Genomic DNA, 13,314 nt, shown 5'->3' with positions numbered 1-13,314 from the left:
TTTATTGAACAAGTTTCTCGAAAATTTTTATATGCTTCTGGCACTTTAAATCCCTCAGGTACTTTCATAAAAATTTCGTTGTCTAATGATCCATACAAATAGGCTGTAACAACATCCATTAGATGCATATCAAGTTTTTCTTGTACTGTCATATTTATGAGATACCTGAAGGCGATAGCATCCATTACAGGAGAATATGTCTCCATATAATCAATTCCAGGCCTTTGGGAAAACCCTTGTGCCACAAGTCGTGCTTTATATCTAACGACTTGATTTTTATTATTTCGTTTTCGCACAAAAACTCATTTATACCCTACTGGCTTTATGCCTTCAGGTGTTCGAACTATGGGTCCGAAGACTTCACGTTTTCCAAGTGAAGTTAACTCTGTCTGGATAGCGTCTTTCCATTTTGGCCAATCATTTCTCTGTCTATATTCATTGACAGATTTTGGTTCAAGATCCTCATCTTGTTGCATTATTTCAACAGCAACATTATAAGCAAAAATGTTATCGATAACAATATTATTTCGGTTCCATCTTTTCCCGGTTGAGACGTAACTTATTGATATCTCTTCATTTTCATTATTTTTAGGTACTTGGACCTCCCCTAAGGTCTTATCATTTGTTACGTCTTGGGGCTCTTCTTGAGCCACTACCTCTGTGTTATGTTCACTTTGATCACTTTCTCTTTTTCTTCTTCGAGGATTTTTATCTTTAGAACCGATTGGTCTACCACGTTTCAAGCATGGCTTAGACTCATTTGCTTTAATTAATTGTTCTGTCGGGATATCAACTCGAATTGGGGCATTAGCAGCTGGAATATGTGACTTAGTCACCCTTGGTAGGTTAGTGAATGCATCTGGCAATTGATTTGTAATATTTTGTAAATGAATAATCTTTTGAACCTCTTGTTCACATTGATTTGTTCGAGCATCTAAATGAGACAGTGATAATGCATTCCAATCTATCTTCTTTTTCAGTTGCTTATTTTCTCCCCCTAATGTTGGATATACTGATTCATTAAAATGGCAATCAGAAAATCTTGCCGTAAATAAATCTCCAGTCATCGGCTCTAGATATTTTATAATAGAAGGAGATTCATATCCAACATATATCCCCAACCTTCTTTGAGGACCCATCTTTGTGCGTTGTGGTGGAGCAATTGGAACATATATCGCACAACCAAAGATCCTAAGATGGGAAATATTTGGCTCCTGACCAAAAGCCAATTGCAATGGGGAGACTTTATGATAACTTGTGGGCCTTATCCGCACAAGTGCTGCTGCGTGCAAAATAGCATGACCCCATACTGAAATGGGAAGTTTTGTTCTCATAAGCATTGGTCTAGCAATTAATTGGAGGCGTTTGATCAATGATTCTGCTAGACCATTTTGTGTATGAACATGAGCAACCGGATGCTCAATTGTTATCCCAGTTGAAATACAATAATCATTAAAGGCTTGGGATGTAAACTCACCGGCATTATCAAGACGAATTGTCTTAATTGCATAATATGGAAATTGTGCTCTTAGCTTTATTATTTGAGCCAACAATCTTGCAAATGTCATATTGCGAGTTGATAGTAAGCACACATGTGACAATCTTGTAGATGCATCTACCAAAACCATATAATATTTGAATGGTCCACATGGAGGGTGAATGGGCCCACATATATCACCCTGTATACGTTCCAGAAATGCAGGGGATTCCATCCTAACTTTAATAGTTGATGGTCTAATAATTAATTTTCCTTGAGAACACGCAGCACAAGAGAATTCCTTAAATTGAAGAATCTTCTGATTCTTCATTGCATGTCCATGTGAATTCTCAATTATTTTACGCATCATATTAGAACCAGGATGGCCCAACCGGTCATGCCAAATAATAAAATTATCTTGATTAGTAAACTTCTCGTTTACTACGGCATGTGTTTCAATCCTGCTAATACTTGTGTAGTATAAGCCGGAGGAAAGAGCAGGTAACATTTCAAGCACATATTTCTTACCGGACATTATTGTAGTAATATAAAGATATTCAATTTTTTCATCATTTGTAGTCTCAATATGATAGCCATTTTGGGGAATATCTTTGAAACTTAATAAGTTTCTTTGAGATTTACTACAATATAGTGTTTCATCAATAGCCAAATTTGTTCCTCCTGGTAGTAATAAATTGACTCTTTCAGAACCTTCAATTAATCTTGTACTACCAGATATTGTATTAACATTCGCTTCTTTCATTACCAAATAAGAGAAATATCTCTTATCTTTTAAAATAGTGTGTGTTGTAGCACTATTCAGAAGACATATATCATCTTTATTAATCTTGAGTCCAACTGAAGACTGGGGAATTTTCATATTCTTCATAAAAAAGACAAATAATACATCATAAGAAATATGAAAGACAAGCAGGAAAAAAACATTAAGAAATACATTAGAAATGTAGAAACTAGCAACACATGATGCATTAGGAAAATACACTCAAGAAAAATAAACTAGTTGCAAACATAAACATAACAACTTTTATAGCTTCATTCCCCAGTAAGATGATTAGTTCTTCAGTCAATATCCTCAAAGAAGTCCCCAACTTCTAAATGAGTAATATTTGTTAGGCCTTCAAAATCATCATCTTTATATGCAAGATGTGCCTTAGAATCATATTTATTTGAGGGACCTGCTTCATCATCATTATTTTGAAAGGTCAAGTGTGCCTCCACATTATTTTCTTTTTTCTTGAGGGAGGCTTGATAAAGTTTGACAAAATGTTCTGGCGTACGACAAATGCGTGCCCAATGACCTCTCATACCACATCGGTGACACATACTAGCTTTACCTTTTGAATGATTAATTTGAGAACCCTTATTGTTCTCCAATTTATTTCCACCATAATGACGATAATTGTTTCGCCCCCTGCCACGTCCACGTTTACGACCATGTCCACGACCACGGTAATTATTTTGTTTTCTTTCAAACTTATCATATGTTGCTACAGCATTCACTTCCGGAAATGGAGCTGACCCAGTGGGGCGGGCTTCATGATTTTTCATTAATAGAGTATTATTCTGCTCAGCCACAAGTAGGCATGTGATTAACTCAGAATATTTCTTAAAACCTTTTTCATGGTATTGTTGTTGTAGCACCACATTTGAAGCGTGAAAAGTAGAAAATGTTTTTTCTAATAAGTCCTCATATGTGATAGTGTCTCCACATAATTTTAATAGAGAACTTACTTTAAAGATAACAGAATTATACTCACTTACGGTTTTAAAGTATTGCAACCTTAAATGTATCCATTCATACCGAGCTTTCGGTAATACCGTAAGTTTTAGGTGGTCATATCGATCCTTCAAATTAATCCATAATTCAAGTGGATCTTTTACGGTTAAATTCAGTTTTTAACCCTTCATGTAGATGATGACAAAGGAAAATCATGGCCTTCGCTTTATCCTGATTTGATGCTTCATTTCCTTGTATAATAGTATTTCCAAGACCTTTAGCGTCAAGGTGAATTTCAGCATCAAGAACCCATAATAAATAGTTCCTCCCGGTGATGTCAAGTGCCACAAATTCAAGTTTTGATAAATTTGACATAGTGAAAACTATCATAAAAGATGAATAAGTTAGAGAAATAATTATAATAATAAACAATTAATGAAAACAAAACGATTAAGGTAAAAGAAATGAAAATAGAGCTATATCATGTTAACAATCTACTATTTCATTTTATTCTTGCCATAAAGTAGAAATTACATACTTGTTTCATTTCACTTTATATTATTGATATATATGTGTTAATAGAACTGAACGTGACTAACATTATTTATATGTTCCAATAAATATAAAGTAATTAAACTATAAAATTATTGCTTGTCAATTTATTTCTCACAGTTCTTCAAAATGCCTTAAAGATATGTTTTGATCTAGGGAGTCCATGAATATTATAAGTATGACATTAGTGCATAGCTAGTTTGATGACCCAAGCGCACAAGTAATCTGCAAACAATGAGCATATGATATGTACTGCCATAAATAAAATGATTATAATGATACATACCTTAATAAAATATGGCTCAACTTAGCGGGAGTTAAGAATAAAATTAGAGCTTCGTGCTGATAACGTGTTATAAAATAAAAGCAATGCAGTAAAATATAAACAAGAAGAGATAGAGAGAATGGAGAAGTGTTTTCTTCTTTCACTTTGGTGTAATTTTTCATTGCAATTACATGGCCTTTTATAGGCATAAAAAGTAAAAGATGATGGACATAAAATAGGAAATTTAATCTTTAAGTTATTCACAACATGGGCATCCAATGTAGCATCTAATGTAGTATCCAATGTAGTATCCAAAGTAATATCCAATGTACAAACTATTCATAACAAAACTATGTTTTTCCTGGAACTTCAAAACAGACGCAACTCATAGTTTTGACTAAAAGTAAGTTAGACAACTTGGACCACGAAAGAACACAATCTATTTCAAATGTGAGAATTGCATTATCAAAGACCAACCCTTCTCAAAGTTCGATTTCAATATTAGCAAAGGGGCTTTAGTAAAGTAATTATTTTTAAAGTTGAAGAAAACCAATGTACAGAATTTGCCTACTACTGCTTTTTCCTGATCACAACTACAATCTGCTGTCCGAACTGTATACTCAAATGAAGCAATGTCAGAGATTCTTCTTCTAAGAGTTGGTATAACAAAAACAACAACACACCCAATATAATCCCACGGGTGAGGTCTGGAGTGAGTAGTGAATACGTAAATCTTAATTATCCCTACCTGAAGAGGTAGAGAGGTTGTTTCCGATAGACCTTCGGCTCAAGAAAATGTGGACAGGAAGAATAGGAGAGAAGAAGAGGAGGAAGGGGGGGGGGGGTGAAGGCGATACACAAAGAAGAGAAAAAGTAACATCAAATAGTAACCATCAGGGAGCAACAATATCCAGCAAAAGGGGAGTAAAAGTAGCATCAAATAGTAACACTCACGGAGCAACAATCCTAGTAGCAATTTACAAAAATAAAGGACGTGGTTGCAAAGTACCAGATACAATAACAAACTAGAAGGAAGTAACTTTCAACCCACAACAAGAATATTACTAGTACTACTGGTGAACCTATGAAAAACTCGCAACTACCTGTCAACCTACCAACTTAATCCTCGACCTCCACACCTTCATATCACTAGTCATGTCCTTGGTTAGGTGAAGCACCAACATGTCCTGCTTAATCACCTCTCCCCCAATACTTATTAGGCCTACCCCTGCCCTTCCTCAAGCCCGCCATGGTCAACCTCTCACACCTCTTGATCGGGGCATCTATATCTCTCCTCTTCACATACCCAAACCATCGCAGCCTCGATTCCCGTAACTTGGCTTCCACGGATGCCACTCCCATCCTGTCCCTAATAACTTCATTCATGATCTTGTCTTTCCTGGTATGACCACAAATCCATCTCAACATTCTCATTTCTGCTATGCTCATCTTTTGGATATGGGACTTCTTGACAGGCCAATACTCAGCTCCATATAACATAGCCGGTCTAACTACCACCCTGTAGACTTTGCCCTTAAGTCTAGGCGGTACATTCTTATCACATAAAATCCTCAAAGCTAGCCTCAATCTCATCCAACCAACTCTAATACGGTGAGTAACATCCTCGTCAATTTCCCATTGCCTTGGATTATAGACCCAAGATACTTGAAACTATATCTTGTGGGAATGACTTGCGTATCAATCTTTACTTCTACTTCTTCTTCATGTATCTCATCACTGAACTTGCACTCCAAGTATTCAGTTTTCGACCTACTCAACTTGAAACCTTTGGATTCCAGCGTCTGTCTCCAAACTTCAAACCTAGCATAACACCACCTCGTGTCTCGTCAATTAGTACTATGTCATCAGCAAATAACATGCACCATGACACCCTCCCTTGTATGTATCGTGTCAGGATATCCAACGCTAGGGCAAACAAAAAGGGACTAAGGGCTAATCCCTAATGCAACTATATCTTTACTGGGGAATGTTCCGAGTCTCCTCCTGCAATACTCACCCGAGTCTTAGCTCCTTCGTACATGTCCTTAATCACCCTAATGTATGCTAACGGGACTCCGCTAACCTCCAAACATCTAGCACCACACTCGGGACTTTGTCACAAGCCTTCTCAAGGTCAGTGAACACCATGTGCAAGTCCTTTTTCCTCTCCCTATACTGCTCCACCAATCTTCACACAAGGTGAATGGCTTCTGTGGTTGACCGTCCCAACATAAATCCAAACTGGTTCTCGGATATAGATACGCCTGTCCTCGCTCTCTTCTCCACCACCCTCTCCCAGACCTTCATAGTGTGACTCAGTAGCTTGATACCCCTATAGTACCTGAACTAAAATAGTGGTTCAATGAGGTTCTGAATGTGGACTTTTCGACAGGATGATTCAGCTTCCAGCTCTAGCATCAAGTCTCACAAGTGTGACAAGAGCACACGACCTCCATCCCATTGGTTGTCTCAATTTGAGTGGGTATGGAGTTTTGAGAGAAGTGGAAAAACTAATTTTTTTAGTTTTGAAAATCTTAATAGTTGTATTAAGATGTCACTAACGAATGCTGCAAAAATATGTACATCAGTTTCTCAAAGAGCAAAGACAAATTCTATTTCTATTCTATTACTGTTGGGGAACATATGAACAGTTTTTTAAAGAGAAAAGAGCCCAAAACCAAAGATAACAACTACTTTTCGCCTTCAAGCCCATCCCTTTCTGAAACTTGAGCTAATTTCTATCATGCTATCATCTGGACATTATTAACTTCACCAAATCCAGTATCCGAACATAGTGAAAAAATAGAGAAGATTCTTTGCCCTCAAGCCCATCCCTGCTCACCCTATTGCTTCCTGTAAGATTGTTGCACGGGCTTCCACCAATTACTAGATCAAACCTTCCATATGAATCTATGAGCCGCTCCAAGCAATCTCCATCCAGCTGCTGCACATCGTCAAACTCTATAAGATTCCCTCTCTGGTTAGTCTGCTCCCACCAGCTTCTCATAATATTTCTGTTGACTTCACATATTTCCACGGAAATCACATTCTTCAATCGAATACCGAGACGGTAAAGAGCAACTTCAGCACCGCCAATTCCAGAGAAGAGTGATAAGACGTTGATACCATCTGGAAACTTTTCTTTCAACACCGACAAATGGTATGCCACTGTATCAATCTATAAAAATATTGTAACAAGAAAAGAAACTAAATAAATCAACTGACAAGTTTCTTCAATACATTTTGCAAACACAAGATTATGGCGAAATGAGGAGGGGCGGAAGGAAACAAAACTTGGATATATATAAAGCAAAAATCAGAAGAAAGAGAGTTAAGCTTAGCTAACCTGGAACGAGTTACCAAGCGACTTGTATCTATCGGTCCTACTTATACCCCTGGTATGGTTCTTTGGAAACCCTAATAGCATTTCAACTTCATCAGGCTCCAAAGGAGCAACTTTGTTTCTCCCAACCCATACCAAATTCCACTTCCGACATTCATCAAGAACATACTTCTGCACTCTCATAGGTGGCTCACCATCAAAGTCCTCCATAGCTTTCCTGATTCTATCAGTCAATCTTGCACTTGCAATGGATGTTTGCAAACAATTTAACTGTGTTCGTGTATCCCAAGATGGCCACCATTTCTTTGTCAGGGGAAATGCTTCATGAATGGTACATGGGGGAAGTGGAAGCAAAGGAAATCTATTTTCAACGGGCAGATTATGAACATATCCCCTTTTTCTTGCAGTGGCACAAAAATATTTTGAGTCAACAAACTCAGGCTCAATATCATACAAGAATCTGGAAATGGTGTCCCACACACCCTTCGGAGCTAGAGCAACGTTTTCATAATAGAAAAATGGGGGCCCAATAGCTTGCTCCGGAAGAGTTCTTTTGACCATTGATGAAACTGATTCGGTAGGAATACCGTATCCAATCATATGTTTTGGCAATCGAATTGTCTCTTCATCACAAATCACCCTTTGCTTTTTCCTTTTGCGTAATTCATTATACAACGTCCTCTTCATGGATCCACCACTACCATTCAACATATGCTTTAGTTTTGGCTGTCATAATGGAAGGAATGCATCAGTTAATGAAAAATGATATTGCTAATTTGTAGTTACAAATGCAAACAAAGTAGAATAGACTATTAGTTCACATTAGTCCATTTCAAAATACTGCAACGGGAAAGCATACCTTTACATCTTCTGGCAGATAGGCATCTTCTTCTCTTGCCATTTGAGCAGCGTAGATGAAATCTGTCAATTCAACAAGCGAAGCTCCTGGACCTAGAAAGTTGTGAAGAGGACTATAATAATCTGGAAATGAATTCAAAAATAGGTGTTGCAATTCTGAAAAGATATTCAGGAACACCGCAGCGTCAATAAGCAGATTTTGTTCTAAATACAACAGCGTTGGCACAAAGTAGGCTAGGAACTCAACTAATTAGTAGCATCTACCTAGAACTTGCATGAGTAAGATTACTTCAGCCATGATAAAACATTAGCATAATTAATACATATCAAAGCCGAAACTAAATGTCTAATCCAATAGAAGGTTTAGATAAAATTAGCAATATAGAGGACAAAACATAATTTAATATACGCACCACATCTCTCCATTGCTATGGAAGCCTCCTCCACTGGGTATCCCATATTTACCAGCAGTTGCTCTTTTTCAGACAAAGAACTGCTCTCGTCTTTCAAGTAGCATTGTTTTGCAGAATTCTACCACACATTATAAAAGGAAAATGTTAGAAAAGCTTTACATAATTGTGCCCAGAAAACTCATAACAGGATTCAGGACCAGCAAATTTCTTAAATGGTAAAAGAAATATCAGTTGATGCATAAATAGAGCAAAATGTCCTTTAACCCCCAAAATTAGTGAGAAGCTAAAAATTAATGAGTCGCATTCATCCAACTTTCAGCACTATTGTCACAGATCACCATCTCCTCATTTCTAGAAATTACTTCCAAAACAAACAACTTCTCTGTACCCCAAATACCAGTAAAATAAAAAGAAGGAAATATCTTGTGTTTCCTCCAAGTGGAAGAGCCTGATCGATGACCGTCAAAGATGGATGCTGAAAACAGATACATTTAATTTTATTTGTAATTCTCCGCATATTTGTAAAACTAAACCACCTCATATTAATTATAAAATCTAGTAGGAGAAGAAGTCATGGGTGTTCAAAAATACATAAATAGCATGCTACAAAGATTAAAAAAAAGAAAAAAGAAACCAGATCGACTATTTTATATGCCATAGTAAGACACAAGACATTGAAAAGAAAAATGGAGAATGGTGTATGATTGAGGATAACATACTATAGTGTCCGAGTCTGAGGACCAACTATCTTCCTCATAATCATCATCCAGAAAGTTCTCGTTGTATTCAGAAGAGCTATCATCGGAACTAATGCGGGACTCCAGCTGAGAGCTAGTATTAGGCTGTTCTTCAGGAGAGTCTTCAAGGGCCTGCAACATCCGAAGACAAACAAAAAATATGATTAATACTGCAATTTATATGAACAAAGATCAACTTTTTCTATTTTTCGTTCGTAAAAGGGAGTTTTGCTTGTTTTAGAGGTCATTACTTGTGAAAAAAATTAAGGGACGGAAGGAAAATAGTAATGACAATGAGAGGCAGATAAAATTCATGCATGTTCTTAACATAATTCAAGCCTATCTGAGCTATACAGATAGGATAAAGGACAATTGTCATCATTCGTCGCACATTCAACACCTAGGAATCCCTGTGTTCACATGGCACAATCTCTTCAGGGGTTCTAATAGGTTTCACCATCTCCATTTAAGAAAAATCCTGATTCATCTAGACTTTACTCTGAACAAGTAAACGAGCTTCTCTTTCTAGACATCTTATGCAAGTGGTTGGTGAACAAGAATATCTTCATTCTCTCCGCCAGTTACCTTCTCTTATAAAATCTAAAATGAGCGGACATTACGCACCTTCAATGTCAAAAGAGCATCCAGCACCAAACCTTCATTTTCTCCTGTAATTCAAAATAACATAAATACCAGAGTTGGAAAAAAAGTTCAGTTGTATAAAGACTTGGCAAATTCAAATACCATTTTGCTCTATTGCTTTTGCAATAGATTCTTCACGAAATCCCATCACTACAAACTGCTGAATGAACTTGGACTTGGAGGATACTGATGATGAGCTTGCCTTCAGGTAAAAGAAGATCAAAAGAGACCATCAGCTGAGATGCAATGATTTTGCCCCCCCCCCCGGGGGGGGGTGCGTGGTGGTTTATAAAAGATGCCCTCAACATGAAAGATCATTAGGTATCAATATAGGCTAAAAGCATTTACCTCCCCACCACAACTAATAGCGTGCTGTCCTGTAGTTCTTAAATCCGTGTATGAGGAAAATGTTGTGTCCTGTATTTCTTGTATTTCTAACTCATCTTCAGTATCCCAGTCAATGTTGTCATTGTCTTCTCCAGAAAGATTGTTGTCCTGCATGGGATTGAAGCAAGAAATACAAACAAAGAAGAAATGATTTTCCTCAATTTATCAAAAATATGAAGAAAGAACGACCATATACTTTCTTTTCTGATCTATATATAAGACCAGAAGGAAGTCAAAACAACTGTAAAATGTTAGAGAACCGAGAAACGAGATAATTTACCATTTCTCAAGGTAAGCCTGGAAAAGAACTCCAACTTGTTCAGCAAGAAGAATAATTTAGCACCCTACATAACACGAGAAGCTAAACGTGAATTACTGCCATTAAAGCTCCACAGAGCAATCATCAAAGAAAAAAGTTAGCCAGCAAATCTCACACAGAAAACTCAAACACAAAAGTTTCTTCATGTCCTGAAACAAAGGCAGGAGAGATAGCACTAAAGTTCATTCCTTTTGGACACAAAACATAACTTCCGTAGAATATATTGGATACCTTTTCTAATGAATTAACATTAAGACAAAATCAAAATTCCAATCTCATTCACTAAACCAAGGCCTATATTGAAAAGGAAACGAAGAGACTATGCTCCTAAATTTATTTTTTCGTTTGATCAAATGGCTTTGCTCCTGGACTTTCCTAACATCAAAGTTAAAGAAGAGAATGATAGCAGATTTTTGGACTCTTACTTTTACCCATCTGCGCGGACAAAGTTTTAAAATCCTTAACTACTTGTTAGACAAAAGGTTTTCAATAAAAGCAAATTCTTTAGGGAACCTTATTTCAATTGATTACCAACTTATGCGAGCAATGTATCCACCAAACAACCTTCACTCAAGTGCAATCCTGTTAGAAACTGTTATATTCCAACTCATCGTTCCGTTGGTCTTGGAAGAAGCACATGCACAAGTAAACTTTTAAGCCCTTTTTACCCACAAGAATTGACAGGAAACTGAAAGTAAGAAATCACCTCAGCACATACAAATAATTAAGTATATGCTTGTAATTTAGAGAAAGGGGAGTAATGATTCGTGAGAAATTAGTTCTTTCTATGTCCTATCCAGAATTCAAGATACTACTACAACAGAATACATATTCTTAGTAGCTTCTAATGTTAAATATCTTTTCTCTCCTCTTCTACACAAGCAAGATAGCAAAACTTTGAGAACATCTGTAGATTTTTAAACATTCAATAATTTTCGCCAAGAAAACAAAACCGCTTTCACCAGCTTATCAATGTGCATCTATTACTACAGACAGAAAAGTATATTATCCCTATCTACTTCAAAGTTTTATAGAAACCGAGTACATAGTACATCAAAATTGTCCGCTTCACTTGATGTCAAAGGCAAAAGCTTCCATTTTCTTTGCCTTGAAAAAATGCCCTGCACGTAACCTAAGTGATTTGCACATACCGAATGAAGGGAGAAACAACCAAAAGAAAATTCAAAAAAGCATGGATGGTTTAGTTCAATTTGTAGCTGTGTTGAAGACAAAAGCAATTGTTTAGTATCTCTTGTCTCAAAGTATTTTGGTTTCCCCAACTATGCTACAACTGAAATTCGAATAGATTCGTCTAGGATGTGAAAATTTTCAAAAGCTATTGACTGGAATAAAAACAATAGTTTACAAAGCAAGATTCATCTGAAAATTTTGAACTAGCATCTAACTGGACTAAGTGCAAACGACATTAGCAATTGTTAAACAATAACTTTACCACAAACCATCATTATATCAAACTAAACTGATTTTAGGTAGTTTCGTCCCCTGTGTACACCAAGAAATTCAGTATCCCACTAAAATTAGGTAGAAAGTGAGAAATCTTCAAAAATGTACGTCAGGCTATGTTGCTTGGACTCTCCAAAAGTATCTCCGGGTGCGTGTCAAATCCTCAAAAGCAGTTTATTTTTGGAGGACCCGACATGGGTGCGGCAGCATTTTGGAGAGCTTGTGCAACATAGATGACCGGTCATTTCCTTGTAATCAAATGGTGTATCCATTAACTTATTTGATTAAGATGCTAAATGGGTTATTTAATCCTACTCATTGTCCATCTTTATGGGGGATCAAGGGAGTGTTTTTATTTTGATTCTTTTTAGTCATTTGAGCATTCACCGTTTTGACTTTTTTTTTTTTTTATGGAGAGAGATTCGAACCCCTAGTATTTCTATAAATACTTCGGTTTTCCAGACCGACTCGTTCAACTGCTACATCCTCAAATCTGCATATCTATCCTTCTAAACAAGTAATTTCATCACAACCACACAGTAAATTTGCCAAAAACTGGCATTTTTTTTTATTTCTTGCCTCTACATTGTTTTACTTTAAGTTACATGCAGCAAAAGCATTCATTTTCTGTTATAAGGAAGAAGAAAAAAACCCTTTCTTTGTGCCATGTACTGTGTGGATACGATCATACACATTTCTAGTGACCTAGCTAGAGGAATAATCACAATAATTTTCCATTGCATGTGGAAAAAGAAGAAATTACTACTAATAGATAAACTAATGTCACACATGCAGATATAAATAAGCCACATTTACCAGAATTAGCGTGCGTGACTCCTTGAGAATCAACGAGGCACAAAGCTAAACACAATTGTTCAGTCGGTAAATTTCTATACAAATGTTTAAATTTTGGAAAGTGCAGGTAAATTACACCAAGCAGTAGAAACTTGGCTGGTTTGTACGAAGGGAAGAAGAGAGACTGGGTTTGGGGCTGAGCTTCGAATTTACGTATATCACCTTAACATAAAAACGCACAATAACCTACATCAAGGGTGAAGTAGTCATTTCAAAGAACAAGCTTTTTGATGCAGGGACACGTGCTTTCTTTTGTAAAATTTA

General features: G+C 36.6%; 1 protein-coding gene across 1 annotated transcript; it reads right to left on the bottom strand.

Moving 5' to 3' along the window:
• Positions 1-6,750: 6,750 nt before the first annotated feature.
• Positions 6,751-13,065, bottom strand: LOC104245854 (DNA (cytosine-5)-methyltransferase DRM2-like). The gene is made up of 10 exons (XM_009801551.2): positions 13,012-13,065; positions 10,693-10,756; positions 10,374-10,520; positions 10,128-10,227; positions 10,008-10,051; positions 9,366-9,515; positions 8,647-8,764; positions 8,235-8,326; positions 7,379-8,101; positions 6,751-7,210 (listed from the first exon to the last, which is right to left on the bottom strand). The coding sequence occupies exons 2-10, from the start codon at positions 10,693-10,695 to the stop codon at positions 6,782-6,784; spliced, it is 1,806 nt and encodes a 601-aa protein (XP_009799853.1). The 5' UTR covers positions 10,696-10,756; positions 13,012-13,065; the 3' UTR covers positions 6,751-6,781.
• Positions 13,066-13,314: the final 249 nt, after the last annotated feature.

The sequence above is a fragment of the Nicotiana sylvestris genome, chromosome 4 (assembly GCF_000393655.2).
Source record: "Nicotiana sylvestris chromosome 4, ASM39365v2, whole genome shotgun sequence".
NCBI classification, from domain to species: Eukaryota; Viridiplantae; Streptophyta; class Magnoliopsida; order Solanales; family Solanaceae; genus Nicotiana; species Nicotiana sylvestris.
Note: the sequence above shows the minus strand (reverse complement) of the source record. Positions and strands in the feature narration are given on the sequence as shown.

What these genes read in the sequence shown, in the direction of transcription:
- LOC104245854 (XM_009801551.2), bottom strand. An exon ending in CCTCAGACTCGGACACTATA is followed by an intron (nt 8,765 to 9,365) that starts GTATGTTATCCT and finishes AATGTGTGGTAG; the next exon opens with AATTCTGCAAAACAATGCTA. An exon ending in ATCTGCCAGAAGATGTAAAG is followed by an intron (nt 8,102 to 8,234) that starts GTATGCTTTCCC and finishes CCATTATGACAG; the next exon opens with CCAAAACTAAAGCATATGTT.